The sequence below is a fragment of the Muscardinus avellanarius genome (genome assembly GCF_963383645.1).
Source record: "Muscardinus avellanarius genome assembly, chromosome: 3".
Classification (NCBI taxonomy): Eukaryota; Metazoa; Chordata; class Mammalia; order Rodentia; family Gliridae; genus Muscardinus; species Muscardinus avellanarius.
Window position 1 is genome coordinate 83,621,163 of NC_137788.1, and position 18,067 is coordinate 83,639,229.

The 18,067-nt window shown below is 44.7% G+C and overlaps 1 protein-coding gene across 1 annotated transcript in view; it reads right to left on the reverse strand.

Moving 5' to 3' along the window:
* Nucleotides 1–4,462: 4,462 nt before the first annotated feature.
* The window catches only part of ABCA4 (ATP binding cassette subfamily A member 4), a gene marked incomplete at both ends in the record, with an annotated part of 144,856 nt that continues 131,251 nt past the window's right edge, over nucleotides 4,463–18,067 (reverse strand). The window contains 7 exons of the mRNA XM_080691475.1: nucleotides 4,463–4,537; nucleotides 6,132–6,218; nucleotides 7,820–8,069; nucleotides 10,514–10,606; nucleotides 10,681–10,784; nucleotides 12,116–12,250; nucleotides 17,430–17,571. Coding sequence (XP_080547601.1) covers nucleotides 4,463–4,537; nucleotides 6,132–6,218; nucleotides 7,820–8,069; nucleotides 10,514–10,606; nucleotides 10,681–10,784; nucleotides 12,116–12,250; nucleotides 17,430–17,571 — 886 coding nt within the window. The remainder of the gene's footprint in view (nucleotides 4,538–6,131; nucleotides 6,219–7,819; nucleotides 8,070–10,513; nucleotides 10,607–10,680; nucleotides 10,785–12,115; nucleotides 12,251–17,429; nucleotides 17,572–18,067) is intronic.

An 18,067-nucleotide genomic window follows, 5' to 3' on the forward strand; every position in this document is an offset into this window, starting at 1 on the left:
CCCAAGCTTGCAGGAAGGGCTCTGTACTATACGGAGATGTACCCAGTGTACACAGATGTATATATAGACGTACCCAAGGACATCTGTACTATACTATAGGCAAGATATTTCTAATGCAGGGGATTCAAGGCTTGCTCTATTGAGGAACTTAAACATCCCAGGCAGCTTTTGTAAAAAAAAAAAAAGAAAAAACTATAGACAAGTTAAATTTAACAAAGTTAATTTGAACAGAAAAAAAGATTCATGAATCAGGTACCACTCAGCCCCCAAAGTGGTTCAGACAGCTTCACTTCCACATGTAGGCAGGAAGTATGTACAACCAGAAAGCAGGATGACTGTACAGAAACAGCCTGATTGATTACACTTAAGCATTTGCCTTATTGGGACACATTTTGTTCATTTGCAGCATCTAATTGATGGAAAGCTTGGTGGCTGTGATTGGCTGAGACTCAGCTACTTGTTAAAAGAATCTGCTCTCAAATTAGGTTGTATATGAAATGAGGTTACAGCTTGCTACATATGAAGGCAGCTTTAGGCCAGATTTACGAATCCCCACCCTCCTATTTGGGGTACTGGGGATGGAACCCAGGGGCATTCTGCCTTCTAGCTATATCCCCAGCATTATATCTGGGATTTTTTTATTCTTTATTTTGAAACAGGGTCTCACTGAGTTGCAAAGGGCCTCACTAAGTAGCTGAGGCTGTCCTCGAACCTCAATCCTCCTGTCTCAGGCTTCTGAATGCTGGGATTACAAGCGTGCACCACCACGCCCCGCTTAATTTCCCCCTTTTGGTGAGCCTCTCAATCTTGAGAAATTGCCCGTCACCATGGGCACCAACACCACTTTCAGTCACCATCATAATGGACTTATTTGGTCTCACTATGGAGCATACAATGTACAATGCCAAGTTCATTGGACAATTCTTTATATTTTCTTTACATTTTTATTCTAGTCATAAGAAAACCATTGTTGGAGAAAGGATGGGTATATGGGTTTTTAGATTTTTTTTTTGTGTGTGTGTGTGTGTGGTACTGGTGATGGAACCCAGGGGCATTCTACCTCCAAGCTATACCCCCAGCCCTATTTTTTATTCTTTATTTTGAAACAGGGTCTCAGTGAGTTGCAAACAGCGTAAGTAGCTGAGGCTGTCCACGAACTGCGATCCTCCTGTCTCAGCCTCCCAAATGCTGGGATTATAAGCATGCGCCACCATGCCTGGCTCAGTATTTAGAATTTTTGAGGGTTCATAACATATCAGAGACCATTATGAGGGTTATGTAGAAGGGAAACACCAAGACACCACACATCCCCTAACTTCTAAGAAAGAGCTTTTTCTTTCTTCTTCTCTTCTGTGGTACTAGGCCATTAAACCCAGGTATACTCAGCTACTAAGCTATTTCTCGAGCCATTTTTATTTTTTATTTTGAGACATGGTCTTCCTATGTTGCCTAGGCTGACCTCAAACTTGCAGTCTTCCTGTATCAGACTCCTGAGTTGCTGGAATTATAGGTGGTATACCGCCATGCCTGACTCAGATAGTATATTTCTTAACTCTAAATAAGTCTCTATGAACAAACTATTCCATGTTAAGACAATCAGGACAGTTCAGCAATACTTGAGTCCTGTAGGTCATGGCCTTTGTCATGATTAAGGACCATTGTTCACTGTAAAGCGGCAATATTTAAAAAGGTATCCATTTTTGTAGTTAGCCTGGAAACACAAGTTATGGTTCTCTGAGACCCATTAAAACAAAGATTTGGAAACTTTAAGGGCTGCGGGTATAGCTCAGTGGTAGAGTACTTGCTTATCATGAGCGAGGCCCTGGGTTCAATTCCAAGTCTCACAAACACACACATACCCCTGAAAACCATTGTTTACGGCTTTTTCTCATAACAATGTGTTCTGTTCTCCAGAGAAATGTCCTCAGTGTGTTTGTTTAGAACAGCAGTATCAGCTCCCTTATAAATTAAGCTTTCTGTAGTAGTAGAATCGAAGAACAAAATAAGTGCAGCCCTCAGTTTTGTCCAGCATCATACACGAGCTCCTAACATGAGGGTAGAGTTCTAGAGTTGCTTTTTGTTCTACTAAGGGTTTTCACTGGGCATGAAGTTTTTCTTTTTGTGGTACTGGGGGTGGAACCCAGGGCTTTTCTACCTCCAGGCTACACTCCCAGACCTATTTTTTACTTTATTTGAAACAGGGTCTCACTAGGTTTCTGAGAGCCTCACTAAGTAGCTGAGGCTGGCTTTGAACCTGTGTGAAACTCCTATCTCAGCCTTCCAAGTGCTGGGATTACAAGCTTGTGCCACCACGCCCGGCTTGGCATGAATGTTTTAATCCACTTTTTTTTTTGGTGGTACTGGGGGTGGAACCTAGGGGCTTTCTACCTCCAGGCTACACTCCCAGACATATTTTATATTTTTATTTGGAAGCAGGGTCTCACTAAGTTGCTGAGAGCCTCATTAAGTAGCTGAGGCTGGCTTCGAACCTGTGCGATCCTCCTGTCTCAGCCTCCCAAGTGCGGGGATTACAAGCGTGTGCCACCACGCCCGGCTTAATCCACTTTTTGGAGGGAGGATTCTACCTTTCTGAACTCCTGGGAGATCTGATTAGCTTTGAACCATTTGTATAAAATTCTAAAGTTCTGGGGCCAAAAGTAATGTCACCTGAGACCTGTGAACTCTTTGCTCTGTGAGACAGAAGCAGCCAGAGGAGAACCGGATTGGGGCCTGCAAGGAAAGCTGGATGGCCAGCCAAGGAATTAAATTTTTCTGGGATGTGGTTTCCGTATTCATTAAAACAATGCAAAAAGATAATTGTACAGGGCTTAGTTTTTGAACACAGTTCTGCAAGTGTGTGGTTTTAAGAGTCTGAGCCTTCTAGTACCTAGGCTTTCCCAAACTTGACAATCACCTTGGATAAAATATGATAAGTATATTTTTACCATAAATATTAGGAGTCATGAACTGTTAATCTCAGGAAAAGCTGAGGCATTGAATCATCACATTGAGAAAACCAAGTATCAAAACACCTGGGACCGGGAAGCTGTGTCCTTCTGATGCTAGAAACAGCTATCCTTCAAGGTCAACGCCACTGTGTCTCTAGGGGAAACATTCTCCCTTCTGCCCAGGCCCTCCAGGCCTCCTGGTGCAGATCTGCCTCCTCAAAGGCCACAGTGCAAGTGTCCAGGACGTCACAGAGAGCCTTTCCTCCAAGCCCAGGGCTTTGCTGCCCCACTTTTTCCTTCCTGTCTCTTAGATGAACCTCAGCAGATGGGCAGAAATGAAGCTCTGTGAGATTTTTCTGTAGCGTGCAAGAGAGTTCTCTTTTGATCCCAACTATTCCAAAATCTCAGTTCCTCAAAGAAAACCCAGAAGATTTGAAAATCTGATAGTCGTATACCTCGAACATCACTTCAGTGCTCTTATTTTCTGAACTGACTCTTTCCATTTCCTGTTCCTTCTTCCTTTTGTTTACTAACCCAGGCTGGCGGGTCTTCCACTACATGCACACATTCTCAGGAGATTTAGGTCAAGCTTCCAACTTCAATACTCCTAAAACCTAAGCCCACGATGGGTGTGGACGCTGCAAAGCCCATCTGTAGGTTGTGGAGGGGAGAATGCTTTGGTAAAGACCATTTGCTTTCCTTATCCACAGTCTTGAAATTATTTGGTGTAAAGCTGTTATTTTCTTATTCTTGGTACACTTTTATGTGACCTACAATGTGCTCTGGGAGCTACTCCCTTCCAAGGCCCCTGCAGAAGACGCACTCCGTGGAGGGGGCTCAGCACTGTATGAACAAGGCCTCGACTTCATTACATATTTACAGGGGCATGTCAGGTCTCATATCCAACCAATGATCCACTCCTCCCTGCCCATGCCTCTTTGTTTCCTGCCCTAATTATACTGTGAGGTAGGCACTCAAATAAGCTGGGCAAACCGACATGAAATGTAGATTCAGGTAATACCCACTGACAATGGGTATCATTGACATGCATTACCAGTTGGGTGTTTGCCTCAAATCCCATAAAGACTCGACATGCAACATTAAGACTAGTCCATTTATTTCCATCCTTATTGCAGGATCTTGCCATGACAAGCACACCTGTGGCAACAACTCTCATGGAGGCTTACGGCAACAACAGGGAGTTGCGCACACCCCCAGGGAACATCTGAAACTATACCAGATGGTGCACACTGGGAGATCAGTGAATAGGGAAGTTTGTGATGAGACTGCATTTTATTTCTCCTTGAAAGTAACACTTCCACCCACATCCACACCCACACCTGCACACACAAGAGCAGATCCACTTGAAATAAGAGCGATTCTGAGGCCGAAGGTACTAGTGGGCTGGACTGGGGTTCCTACTCCGGTGGTCTCGGTGAGAAAATCATTGTATCTGTTTGGCTGGGTCGGCTCCGCCATCAGATGTCTTGACTGAGCTGGTCAGTTTTGGTTTCCTACTCCTTTTGAGTTCGCAGTGTGCTCCTCGTGTGTTTGTTTTCTGCTGCAGCAGGATAGTTCATGCTGGCCAGCTGTTCGGATGATCATGCCAGAGAAAGCTCCTGTATATCAGAGTTCTTTCCCAACTATAGGAAATGAGCCATGTGGAAGGAGATCAGACCTGCAGAAGATCAGATGGGCTCTCATCATTTTGGTTTTCTGAAGAGATGGATTTTCAGATTTTAAAAGTTAAACAGTTGGCACTCTGCTCTCTGGAGGAAGCTCAGTGGAGGGCACCCTGCTTCTGTCAGGTCCTCTCCTGTGAAGTAGTCAGACCAGATGACCGCTCGGGTTGCCTGGCTCTAAGATCTGGCTGTCTGTCAGGATGCACACCCCCATGTGCAGGTGCTGCCCCCTCAGAGGGAAGCCCACCCTTCCAAAGGTGGTCTTCAGGCTTATTCTCTAGCCTAAGAAAGTCACTATGTCTTCACTGTTGTAAAAGCCAAGAAATCACAGTTCAGGTTAGTCCTGAGCCCAGAATCCCCTTTGTCTACTTCCTACAGAGGTGGCTTCTGGGAAGCACAAACATTTTTTTTTTTTTTTTTTTTTTTTTTTTTTTTGGTGGTACTGGGTTTCCTGGAAGTCCTTCTACCTCTGGGCTACACTCCCAGACCTACTTTTACTTTTTTTTTTTTTTTTGGAAACAGGGTCTCCTAAGCCAGCGTGCTCGGCTGGCTTTGAACCTGCGCGATCCTCCTGTCTCTGCCTCCCAAGCGCGGGGATTACAAGCGTGCGCCACCATGCCCGGCTCCAAGCATGAACATTTGACTGGGGATGGGGGGAGACCTGACTGGACTTGAGGATGTCAGGATTCACACTGAACTTGGGAACTATGTCCATGCTCCTTGAGAAGTGGATGCCAAGGTGACCTTCCTAACTGAAGAGACACCATCTCTAGTCATAAAGCATAGGTAGAATTCCTGAGCCAATTCCCATTATGTGTTTGAGGAGTGTGTGAAGAAAGGAGTGGGGGGCAGGCCTGCCCACTCTGTACACAATGTGGTTTATTCAATTACCTGGTTTAAAATAACACATCCTCTTAAGAAGATGACTAATGCAGTATTTAGGGTTCAGCTCACACTTTGAGGTGGCTCAAGGATCCCAATAGGGATGCAGGAGCTTCTAAATACTTATGAAACTAGCTGAAAATAAGCATCAGAAATTGACCTGAGCTGTTCTTGTTTTGGAAAGCACATGTGATGGTTGCATGATTATAACCCATGTCGGATATTTCCAAATCGACCGATCATCTGGTGTCTAGTCACCTATCAAAAGTTGAACCCTCACCTGTTTTCAAAAAACAGATGGTAGAGATCACATAAAAGTGAATCCCAAAACATCTTTTCCTAGACTGAGTGCTCTGAAGAACTTCAACATGTTCTTGATAAGCAGATCTCTAGAGAAGGAATTATCTCTGCAGTCCTTGCTCACAACCTGGGGTTGTGAGGCCCTCAGTCTGTTGCGCTTCCGGAGGCTCAGCACTCAGGTTGGTTCACCATGTGGGGAAATGCTATGAGCAGAGCCCTCTGCAGGGGGTATGCGTGAGCCTTGGGTCCCCTGGCCAACTGGGCCCAGAAGCCAAGGATGTGCCTCCAGCAGGGGGCTGAGAAAGGGCAGCATCAGTACCTTGGCTTGTTGGCTGGCTCCAGCAGCTCGAGGGTGCAAAGGGAGATCGTAAGACTCAGTCTGCTGTTTAGCAAAGTTCACAAATACCTGGAGACAGAAGAAGAGCAAGAGTAAGGAGACGTCTCCAGAAACACAGCGCCCTACACCCACCTTCCCACTTCACTCTAGATTTCCTAGTTAACATACAGCCTTGCCGAGGTGGCTCGTGTCCTGCCTAAATGGGGCTGGCACACCCGCAGAAGCCCAGTCACCAGCGCCCTGGACAGGGCTTCCTGCTTAGACTCCAAGCTAGGCCAAGGGGATTCCTGCTGGAGGAGTCAAGGGGCTTTGGATTCAAGGGGCATCAGATGTTGGAGTAACCAAGGCAAGGCAGGTTCTCAGCTAGCATGATCTAAATCTGTAAAGAAGAAACTGAAAACAAAGGTAGTTGTCTCTTTTCTGTTTTTCATTCAGTGTGCAGAGCAGCCACAACTCCTGCCTAAGGAGTCCAGTTTGGCCTTCACCTCCTTCAGGATGACAAAAATGTACACGTGAGCAGGCACGCCTAATCCTCATCCAGGAGGAAAGGGGACTGGCCTGTTTCTACTGCTTTGTATTGCGGGTCTGGGGATGTAACCCAGGGGCATTCAACATCTGAGCTACACCCCCTGACCTATTTTTTATTCTTTATTTTGAAACAGGGTCTCACGAAGTTGCAGAGGGCCTCACTAAATAGCGGAGGCTGTCCACAAACCACGATCCTCCGGTCTCAGACTCCCGAATGCTGGGATTACAAGCGTGCACCACCACGCCCGGCTTATTTTATGTAAATTATACATCAATAAAGTTGGTTTAAAAGGAAAAAAAGAGTGATCACCACAAACTAACAAGAATGGAATAACATATAAGGGAAGAGTGATGTAAAAAAAAAAAAAAATCAATGAGAACCGGGCGTGGTGGCGCACGCTTGTCATCCCAGCATTTGGGAGGCTGAGACAGGAGGATTGCGGTTCGCAGCAAGCCCTCAGCTTAGTGAGGTCCTTTGCAACTTAGTGAGACCCTGTTTCAAAACAAAGAATAAAAAATAGGGCTGGGAGCATAGCTTAGAGGCAGAATGCCCCTGGGTTCCATCTCCAGCACCACAAAAAAAAAAAAAAAAAAAAAAAATTAGGGCTGGGGTGTAGCTTGGAGGCTGAATGCCCTTGGGTTTCATCCCCAGTACCGGAAAAAAAAAAAAAAAAAAAAAAAAGAAATCAATGAAGTTTGCTGGTGACTACAATATCATTAGAAAACAATTTCTTTTTTCTTTTTTCTTTTTCTTTCTTTTTTTTTTTTTTTTTGCGGATCTGGGGATGGAACCCAGGGGCATTTGACCTCCGAGCTATACCCCCTGCCCTACTTTTTATTCTTTCTTTTGAAACTGGGTCTCACTGAGTTGCAGAGGGCCTCACTAAGTAGCTGAGGCTGTCCGCGAACCGCGATCCTCCAGGTCTCAGCCTTCCAAATGCTGGGATTACAAGCGTGCACCACCACGCCCAGCAGAAAACAATTTCTGATTTACCAAATTTTACCCTATTGGATGAGGGACAAGAGTGTGCTAAAAATTGGGATGTCACACCTGCCTCTCAAGTTAGCTGTGCCCTGTGCTGGGTTTCTGGCCCATCTCTGCACAGCCCGCTCTTGCACACCTGGTGCCCTGGTGGACTTGCCTGGTCCAGCGTGGTCTGAGTGACCGAGTACTCCTCGATGAGCAGGCTCTCCTTGTGGGAGATGAGCAGCTGGAAGATCCTGGCCAGGGAGGAGGAGGAGACCTGGAACTGGAGCATGTTGTAGTGCCTCTCCCTCTGCACGCTGCCTGGGAAGTTCCCCTGGAAGAACTGCTCCACGGGATTCAGGTCGGGAAGCAGGTCGTCCTTCGGGGATTTGATTTTCATCGTGACGATGTAGCCGTCTCCAAACCTGGGGATGCATGATGTGGTTAAGGCCTCTTAGTGGGTAGGTCTAAGACCATCCAAAATAATTACACTCATCATGCCTATTGGTGATTAAGGGCCTAATACCAGTGGCCATCTTGGTATGTTTAAAACTAGGTGAAAGCTGGGTGTGGTGACACACGCTTGTAATCCCAGTGCTTGGGAGGCTGAGACAGGAGGATCGCACAGGTTCGAAGCCAGCCTCAGCTACTTAGTGAGGCTCTCGGCAACTTAGTGAGACCCTGTTTCCAAATAAAGTATAAAATAGGTCTGGGAGTATAGCCTGGAGGTAGAAAATCCCCTGGGTTCCATCCCTAGTACCACAACAAACAAACAAACAAACAAAACTAGGTGAAAGCCAGGCGTAATGGCACACGTTTGTAATCTCAGTACTTGGGGGACTGAGGCAGGAGGATCGTAGGTTCGAGGACCATCTCAGCAAGCAGTGAGACTGTCATCAACCTAGCAAGACCCTATCTCTAAATAAAAATAAAATAGGACTGGGGGTGTAGCTCAGAGTTAGAATGCCCCTGGAGTTCAATCCCCAGTGCCACACACACACAAAAAAAATTAGGTGAAAAAAACCATGATAGTCCTTGGAGAAACTGTTTGGTACCAGTTTTTAGAGTATGTGGTAGAGTAGGACAGATGTACTTGCTAAAGTCAAAGGTGGCTTCAGTACACCCAGGCCCACTCAAAGAGACAAGTGGCTGGTACATACTGAGGCTGGACAGGGTGGACCAAAGGCTTGGGAAGACAGCACTTCCCCAAGGAAGCTTCCAGAAGCAAATTGAACTACCAGGGCCAGGGCCATTGTTGCTTCCCTCCTCCCTTTAGCAGGTGTGCTGGTCACCCTCTTGTGGATGAAGGATGGGCCAGCAGCGTGTATGTGTGGCTGTCTGGCATCTGTATATGGCTACATAAGGGTGTATCATCGCCATTTAACTTCAAAGCGCCCTCATGACCTAGGGTGTCCTCTAAAGTAAGATGCCTTTCACCTTTCAGGCCCAGAAAATGGACCGTCTTCCCTATAGGAACACCCTCCTCTCCTCCTCTATCATGGGGATCTTGAGGAATAAAAGGGAAACTGCAGCAGGTGGGCACAGGGAGTTATTGACACAGGCCTGATAACCTCATAGTCTACTGTCGCCCTGTAGATATCTATGTAGTCTCCAAGCCGTCGTTGCTCAGGAAATCAGGGTCAAATATCCATTTTCCAAATCCAGCTAATATACAAAAACTTTCTGCCCTGATATTTTCTGTGTAAGATACTTCAGTGGATTCTTAAGATAAAGCAACTCAGTATGGGTAAGTTCTGTGATTTTCTTTTCAACAACTAGCTCAGTGGCTTGTATTTTGGACTCTTGATAAATGTGTTAAATAAATGAGGGACAACTACAAATCCATTCTTTCCTATGTTATAAGGCATGCCAGAATACAGAGGAGCATGATAATATTATGATAATTTTATTCTGATTGTTAGCTTTGGCATACTAACTACGAATAATAAAAAAATTACAACAGTCTACAATTAATGGGTACAGAAAGATCCTGCTCAAGATTATTGGCATTGTTTGTTGGTTATATAACACATGGTCATTTTTTTTCAAACTCAAAAGCATAGCATATTCTAGAGAGAAAAACTGGTTCTTTTTTTTTTTTTTTTTTTTTTTTGGTGGTGGTACTGGGGGTGGAACCTAGAGGCTTTCTACTTCCGGGCTATACTCCCAGCCCTATTTTATATTTTATTTGGAAACAGGGTCTCGCTAAGTTGCTGAGAGCCTCACTAAGTAGCTGAGGCTGGCTTCGAATCTGTGCAATCCTCCTGTCTCAGCCTCCCAAGTGCGGAGATTACAAGCATGCGCCACCACACCCAGTGAAAAACTGGTTCTTAAGCCCTTTGGTCTCTTTCATTGGTTGTGGCCTTGTATCTTACACTGGTTGTGGCCTTATGTAAAATAGGCCAGGGGTCCCAGATCTGTTACTATAAACAGGGTCACGCAGCAGTAGTGCCCTTCCTCATTCCAGCCAGGCTCTGCAAATGACCTGATCTGAATCCCTCATCCAAGCCAGGCATAGAATCACAGACTTGTAATCCCAGTACTTGGGAGACTGAGACAGGAGTATTGCAGGCTCAAGGCTAGCTTCAGTTACTTAGTGAGGCTCTCAGCAATTTAGCAAGATCCTATTTTAAAAATAAAACAAAACATGGGGTTATGGTAGTTCTGAGGTAGAAAGTCCCTGGGTTTAATCCTCAGCATCATACACACACAAAAAAGAACCTCCACTTCATCCAGAGGTGGAGGAAAGCCTTCATTCAACCACAACTGATAATCCCAATAGAGGAGCTTCTTGTCAGCACAAAGGCTTTTCCGTTTGCTGGCAGAGGAGGAGGCCCAGCGGCCACTAGCCCCGCCCCCACTTGCTTACTTGTACTTGAGGTGCTGAATGGTGCCCAGACACTGAAAGGCGCCCCTCACCATGATGGCCAGCCGGGTACACAGCGCCTCACACTCTTCCATGCTAGGGGGCAGGAGGAAGGAGATGAGCGGTGGGCGGGGACTGCCCCCACCTCCCCACCCCCGGGCATCTCTTGCCTGTGGGAGGTGAGGACCACGGCTCTGCCCTCCCTGATGATGTTCACAATGGTGTTCCACAGCATGCGGCGCGCCTGGGGGTCCATGCCTGTGGTGGGCTCATCCTGTGGGGGGGTAGGGAGAGAGCGGGTCGTGGACTTGGAGTTAGCTTTTCTTGGTCCCTGGGCTGACTTGCTCTGAGCAGCTCTGGTCTCTGAGAAGAATCAGCTGACAGACACCTACATGGCTGCTCCCTAGCTGGGGAGACAAGAAGCGCCCAGGTGCCCAGTGTGGAAGGCGGGAGGTCAGAGTGCAGAAGCATGATGCCCACCTGTGGACTCATATCAGCTTGTGTGTGGACTAAGGTTGATTAAAGCAATGGAAAAATTATCCTTAAAAAAAAAAAAAAAAGCAAAAGCCCCTGCAAGTGTGTTTGTAAGGAGGCAAGCAGATGACCTATATATCTTCCGGTTTCCTCCATGTCCTGTGGCCCTGGCCGTGACAAGCCTCAGACTGCATGGTGTGTGTGTGTGTGTATGTGTGTAAGCCTCAGACTGCATGGCATGCGTGCGTGTGTGCGTGTGTAAGCCTCAGACTGCATGGTGTGCGTGTGTGTGTGTGTGTGTGTGTGTGTGTAAGCCTCAGACTGCATGGTGTGCGTGTGTGTGTGTAAGCCTCAGACTGCATGGCGGGTGTGTGTGTGTGTGTGTGTGTGTGTGTGTGTGTGTAAGCCTCAGACTGCATGGGGTGTGTGTGTGTGTAAGCCTCAGACTGTATGGCGTGCGTGCGTGCGTGTGTGTGTGTGTGTGTGTGTGTGTGTGTGTCTCCAGGCCTAGCCCAGCTCAGATGAGAGTCACAGGAGCCTTGGATCCAGGTCAGTGCTCCTGCCCACTTGGGCCCGCACAGTCCTCTCAGGTAGTGGTAATGACCCGATGCCAGCCTCCCCCAGAGTGAGCTGAGCTTCCCTGTGGTGCTCTTGTCCCACGCAAGAGGTTCTGAGGAACTCAGTCAGACTGAGCTATGACTCGTTTCCCCAAGTGCTACAAACCACACACTGGGCTGATTTGCTCAAAAGGTCTCACCCAGGGAGCAAGCTGGACCAAACCAAACTCCTGCATCATTTTCTTTTTTTTTCTTTTTCTTTCTTTTTTTTTTTTTTTTGGTGGTACTGGGGTTCCTGGAAGCCCTTCTACCTCCGGGCTACACTCCCAGACCTATTTTTTACATTTTCATTTTGGAAACAGGGTCTCCTAAGCCAGCGCGCGCGGCTGGGTCGAACCTGCGCGATCCTCCTGTCTCTGCCTCCCAAGCGCGGGGATTACAAGCGTGCGCCACCACGCCCGGCAGACTCCTGCATTTTCTAAAGCTGATGATGCAGAACACATTTCCCCGGCCTGAGAGGCAGACTTGCTCCAGTTCTTAGGGCTCTTGCCCCAGCCGGTCATGGGGCACTCACCAGCAGCACCAGTGGCGGGCAGCCGATGAGCGCGATGGCCGTGGACAGCTTCCGTTTGTTGCCCCCACTGTAGGTGCCGACCAGACGGTCTGCATAGAGAGACAGGCCTAGGCTCTGGATACTCCAGTCTGCAACCTGGGGAAGAGAAAGAATCCCATTAGGGAAGACAAGAAAGAAGGCAAACTTCCACAAGTCAGAGCTGTGGGCTCCCAGACCTCACAGCTCCAAGACAACACTGGCTGGGCTGAAACAGGGCCACCTGCTGGCTCCTGTCCTCTGGCACAGGCTTTAGGGCCAGGCAGTCTCCTCTCCACTTTCCCTTCCATCCCACCATGGTCAGGGCAGCTCAGCACTGTCAGGTGTGGCCCCCTGGGCAATGGCCTTGGGGCCAGAGATTGAGACAGTATTTCTCACCCAGTATCCCGGTGGTGGTAAGGACTGGAAGAGTAAGAGTCTCAGGGTCTCTTTGATAAGATAGTGAATCCAAGACCGATTGGTTCCACCCCTCAACAGGGTCACACCTAAAGTCTGTGTGTTTAATGCACATTTAGGGACCACCTGTCATGAACCTAGAGAATAATGGTGAACACAGCCATTGCTGCTGTACTTAGATGGTGTGTATATGTATGTGTGTGTGTGTGTGTGTGTGTGTGTGTGTGTGTGTATAAGTGGATGTCAGACAGTCATCTGATATAATAAAAACAATGACAGCTTGTGCTTGTAGCAGTGGAATTCAATAGAGAACAACAAAGTGAGGGGTTGCGTGTGCAAGCACACTCACACACAGGTTAATCCTAGGAAGCCACTGGAGAGAAGCCCGCCATGCTTCTGCCCTCTGCAGTTGCTGGGCTCTCTGTCTGGAATGTTCTTCCCCTATAGATCTACATGGCCTACTCTCCTGCTTCAGATCTTCACGTGGAAGCCAGCCCGCCTGCGAGGCGTTCCCTGGGCCTGCGTACCTGCGTCCAAACCATACCCTGGTAATTCTTCCCTGCTATGTTTTCTCCTCAGGACTTTTTACTCTCTAATACACTGGATATTTTTTTTTTACTGATTTATCTACTGTCTGTCCCTCCTTCTAGAATATAAGCTCTATTTAAACATTTAACTTGGAAATAGTTTCAAACTTACAGAAATGTGTAAGAATAAAAATAGTATGAAGAATACTAACAAGCCTCTCTCTCTCACACACACGTCATGGTCCTTTGCTTCTAAAGACTTAGGTGTATATCTTCTAAAGACTTAGGTGTATATTTTCTAAGAATAAAGATATTCTCTCTCTCTCTCTCTCTCTCTCTCTCTCTCTCTCTCTACACACACACACACACACACACACACACACACACACACACACACGTGTCATGGTCCTTTGCTTCTAAAGACTAAGGTGTATATTTTCTAAGAATAAAGATTCTCATATTCTCTCTCTCTCTCTCTCTCTCTCTCTCTCTCTCTCTCTCTCTCTCTCTTAATGGTACTGAGGCTTGAACCCAGGGACATTCTTTATTCTTTATTTTGAAACAGGGTCTCACTAAGTTGTGGAGGGCCTCACTAAGTAGCTGAGGCTGGCTGCGAACCTGGATCGTTCTGTCTCAGACGCTCAAGTACTGGGGTGATAAGCGTGCACCACCACACCTGGCTCAGGATATTCTCCTCTACAACTGCAGCTCAGTTATCAGTGTCACCACATTTAACATTGCTATGATTTTTCTTATCTACTGTTCATAGTTCAGTTTTGTCAACTGGCCCAATAAGGTCCATTTTCCCCGCCATCACAAGCTGCAGCCTAATGTCTTATTATTCATTCATGTCTCTTTAGTTTCCTCTTATCAGATAGTTTCACAGCCTTTTCTTTATCATTATAATTTTGATAAATATTTTAGAATTTTGTTGGTGCAATATATATATATATATTTTATTACATATATACATATACACATATAAATATATACATACATACATTTATTACATATACATATATACATATACACACATATATACATATTTATATATCTATATATATTTTATTACATATACATATATATTTTAATACACATACATATATACACACATACACATAAACATATATACACACAGATACATATATAATATATACATATATACATACAGATATACATATACACACATGCATATATGCATACATATATATATATATACATACATATATACATATATTTGCGGTATTAGGGATGGAACCCAGAAGCACTCTGCCTCCGAATGACACCCCCAGCCTTATCTTTTTATTCTTTATTTTGAAACAGGGTCTCAATGAGTTGCGGAGGGCCTCAGTAAGTAGCCGAGGCTGTCCTTGAACTGCGATCTTCCTGTCTCAGCCTCCCGAATGCTGGGATTACAAGCGTGTGCCTCCACACTGGCTCTTGTTGGTGCAATGTAATTATGCATCATAGTAAGATTCAGTGTGATACGTTCATACATGCACACAACATCTCTTGGTGTGAGTCCCTCCTAACCCCATTCTATTTTTTTTTTTTTTCAGTACGGGGAATGGAACCCAGGGGTATTCTGCCTCTGAGCTATACCCCAGCCCCCATTTTGTTATTTTGAAACAGGGGCTCACTGAGTTGCAAAGGGCCTCACTAAGTAGCCAAGGCTGTCTGTGAACTCGGATCCCCTGGTCTCAGCCTCCCAAATGCTGGGATTACAAGCGTGCGTACCACATCCAGCTTACCCCATCCTTTTTTTTTGTTTTGTTTTTTTGGTACTGGGGATAGAACCCTTCTACCTCTGTGCTCACTCCCAGACCTATTTCATATTTTATTTGGAAAGAGGGTCTCTTAAGCCAGCTGAGGCTGGCTTTGAACCTGCATTGATCCTCTGGTCTCAGCCTCCCAAGCACGGGGATTACAAGCGTGCGCCACCACGCCGGCACCCCATCCTATTTTTGAAGAATTCTTTCTTTTTTCTTTTCTTTCTTTTTTCTTCTCTTCTTTCCTTTCCTTTCCTTTCCTTTTTTTTCCTATTTGTTTTAAATAGAATGCTCCTTCTTTGGAGTTTGGTGTTTCTTCATGATAAGATTCAGATTACCCACTTTAGGTCAGGATTCTATATATGTAAAGGTGTATCCTTCTCAGGCTATTCCAACTCAGGGCATGGATTTCTATTTGCCTCTTATAGATTATATTAATTTTGATCACCCAGTTAATATTTTTTTCATTGTAAAGTGTTTTCTTCTTGTAACCAATAAGAAATCTGTGCAGATGTCCTTTCAAAACATTCAAAACTATTATTTATTGATGGTATTTTTATGCGATTTATCATTGCAAGATGATTTTCCAATTTTAGAACTTCACACTAAGAACTTTATGCTCTTAGCACTTGACTGTAAGCAAGATCTTTCCTTCCTCTCCTATTTATTATTACTTTTATCTATAGACATAAATTCCTACTCCCCCTACAATGTTTTATAATCTATTATGGCATATAATTTTTTTTTGTGGTACTGGGAATCGAACCAAGGGGATTTCTACCTCTGGGTTATACCTCCCTCCGTATTTTATTTTTTACTTTGAAACAGAGTCTAAGATGCTGAGGCTGGCTGGCCTGGTACCTCCTGTTTCAGTCTCCCAAGAAGCGGGATTAGAGGCATGCACCACCACACCCAGTGTATTTATTTTTGATGCTCAAATTGTCCCATATTTGGCCTTTGAGAGTCCCTTCAAGACAGTGCCTATATTCGTGTGACATGCCTCATCATTTTGTTTAAAATACATCCTTTCTTTCTGGCACAATAGATGTTCCAGACATGGAATTTGTTGCTTATTTGAAGAGTCATGGTTTCCTTTAGTGGAGCATATTATGAAGACCGAAATCTGGGCAGTAGGTGTGCTCATTGCTATGAAGAATTTTTGCTTCTTGGCCCTTTCAGAGGATAGATACATATACACAAATGTGTATGTGTATGCATATGTATGTATATGCTTACTCTAAATAAACATATCTATATGTATGCACACACACATACATATAAATATTTCATGAATTCAGTGGCCTCTTTAATGGCAGTCCATCCCCAGAGTTCTTTCTTGTTTTCCTCTTTCTATATTTGTAGTTCACTTCTTCCAGGGTGAGGCTCTAGTTCCCCCAAACATAAAGGTATTTATTGATTTATTTAATCCTGTAACACATCTAAAATTGTTTCAGAATTGCTTTGCCTATACCAGTCTAAAAAAAAAATAAACTAAAAAGATCCCAGAACTTGCTTACAAGTTCTTTGGCCCCACTCCACCCTGCCCAACACTACGGATAGTCAAATACTATGTTCCTCAGTTCTTTTATGTCTGTATGATTATGATATTTATTTGAAATAGAGCTGGTTTAATCTGTTTTAGTTTATATTTAGCATTAGGTTTTCTTTTTGTTTTCACTTAAACCCCATTCTTGTTCCCACTGATTTAGTTTTATTTTTGAATATGTAGATTCTAAAAGTCAGGGCTATATAAAAGGATACAGAGAATTGCTTTCCTTCTACCTTCCTTCCACCCTAATTCTGCTTTCTGCTTCTTATGTTCTATTTATAAAGGTAAGCAGACATATGTGTGCTTTCTTGCTTTTCCTATTTCTTTACACAAAAAGGAACATTCTACATGTTTACATGTTCTCTTTTGCACTTTGCTTTTTTTTATTACTTAGCAATATTGGAAATAAGAACTTATTGGTTCATAGTGATCTTCCTTTTTAAGAATTCATTGTGCTGGGTGTGGTGGCACACGCTTGAAATCCTTGCTCTTGGGAGGCGGAGATAGGAGGATCATGCAGGTTTGAAGCCAGCCGCACTGGCTTAAGAGAACCTGTTTCCAAAAATAAAATAGGTCTGGGAGTGTAGCCCGGAGGTAGAAGGGCTTCCAGGAACCCCAGAACCACCAAAAAAAAAAAAAAAAAAAAAGAATTCCTTGCATGTATATAGCATAAATTCTTCAACCAATCTATGTCTAAATATTTAGGTCATATTCATTACTTTTCACAAAAGCAATGAATAATCTTGTACACAACCTTGTGTATCTTCAGGGTAAACACCCAGAAAAGTAATTACCTGGTTAAAAGGTAAATACATACATCTTATTAGATATGAGACCAAGGATGTTTGCCTGTTTTGTTCACTGGTATATCCTTTGTTTCTAGGACAGTGCTTGGCACAAAGTAGACAAGATTGAATATTTGATGGAATTAATGAATGAATAATGTGCTTTAGTTTCTCACCTTTAATAAAGACATTCCATGAAATAGGCTAATGGTTTACCACATACCCATGTAGCCTCAACAAACCATTTCTTACCTTCCCAATTTCCTCTGCTGGTATACCCCGAAGCCGGGCATAAAGGTAAAGATGTTCTCGGCCTGTGAGTAGTTCATCAAGTGCATCAAACTGAGGACAGTAACCCATACTTTGATGGACCTCAGAAATATTGGTTAAAATACTGCAAGAAGAAACAGCACTCAGTGAGCTTACTTCATAGAGGGGGTAACCAGAGCCGGAGAGGCTTCTGCCAGTGGGTAAGGAGGCTCTTCTCTTTCCCACTTTGCTTTAGAAATGCACATGGCATCTGGAAGTTAAAGCAGGGACCCAGCAAAGAAGGAAACAAGTGTGAGCTCATCCTCTGTCCCATCCTGCCCATAAAGACCAGAAGCCAAGGGCAAGGGCCAGTTTTCCCTTTATGCTCTTAGCCTGGCAAAGCCAAACATCAATATACATATAGCCAATGCAGATTAAGGGGCTCCAAGAGTCCTTTAACAAACCGTTATCTAAGGAATTCAACCTGAAGAAAGGATACTTTATCACAATGGTGTTTAACCTGGGACTCAGGGGCTCCAGCAGGAACACAAATGTGCTTTAGGGCTCAGTAAACTCCCTGAAACTTTTTCCAAAAACGTGTGGAGAGAGGCAACGGGAAGCAATAGCCTATTCCTATATAG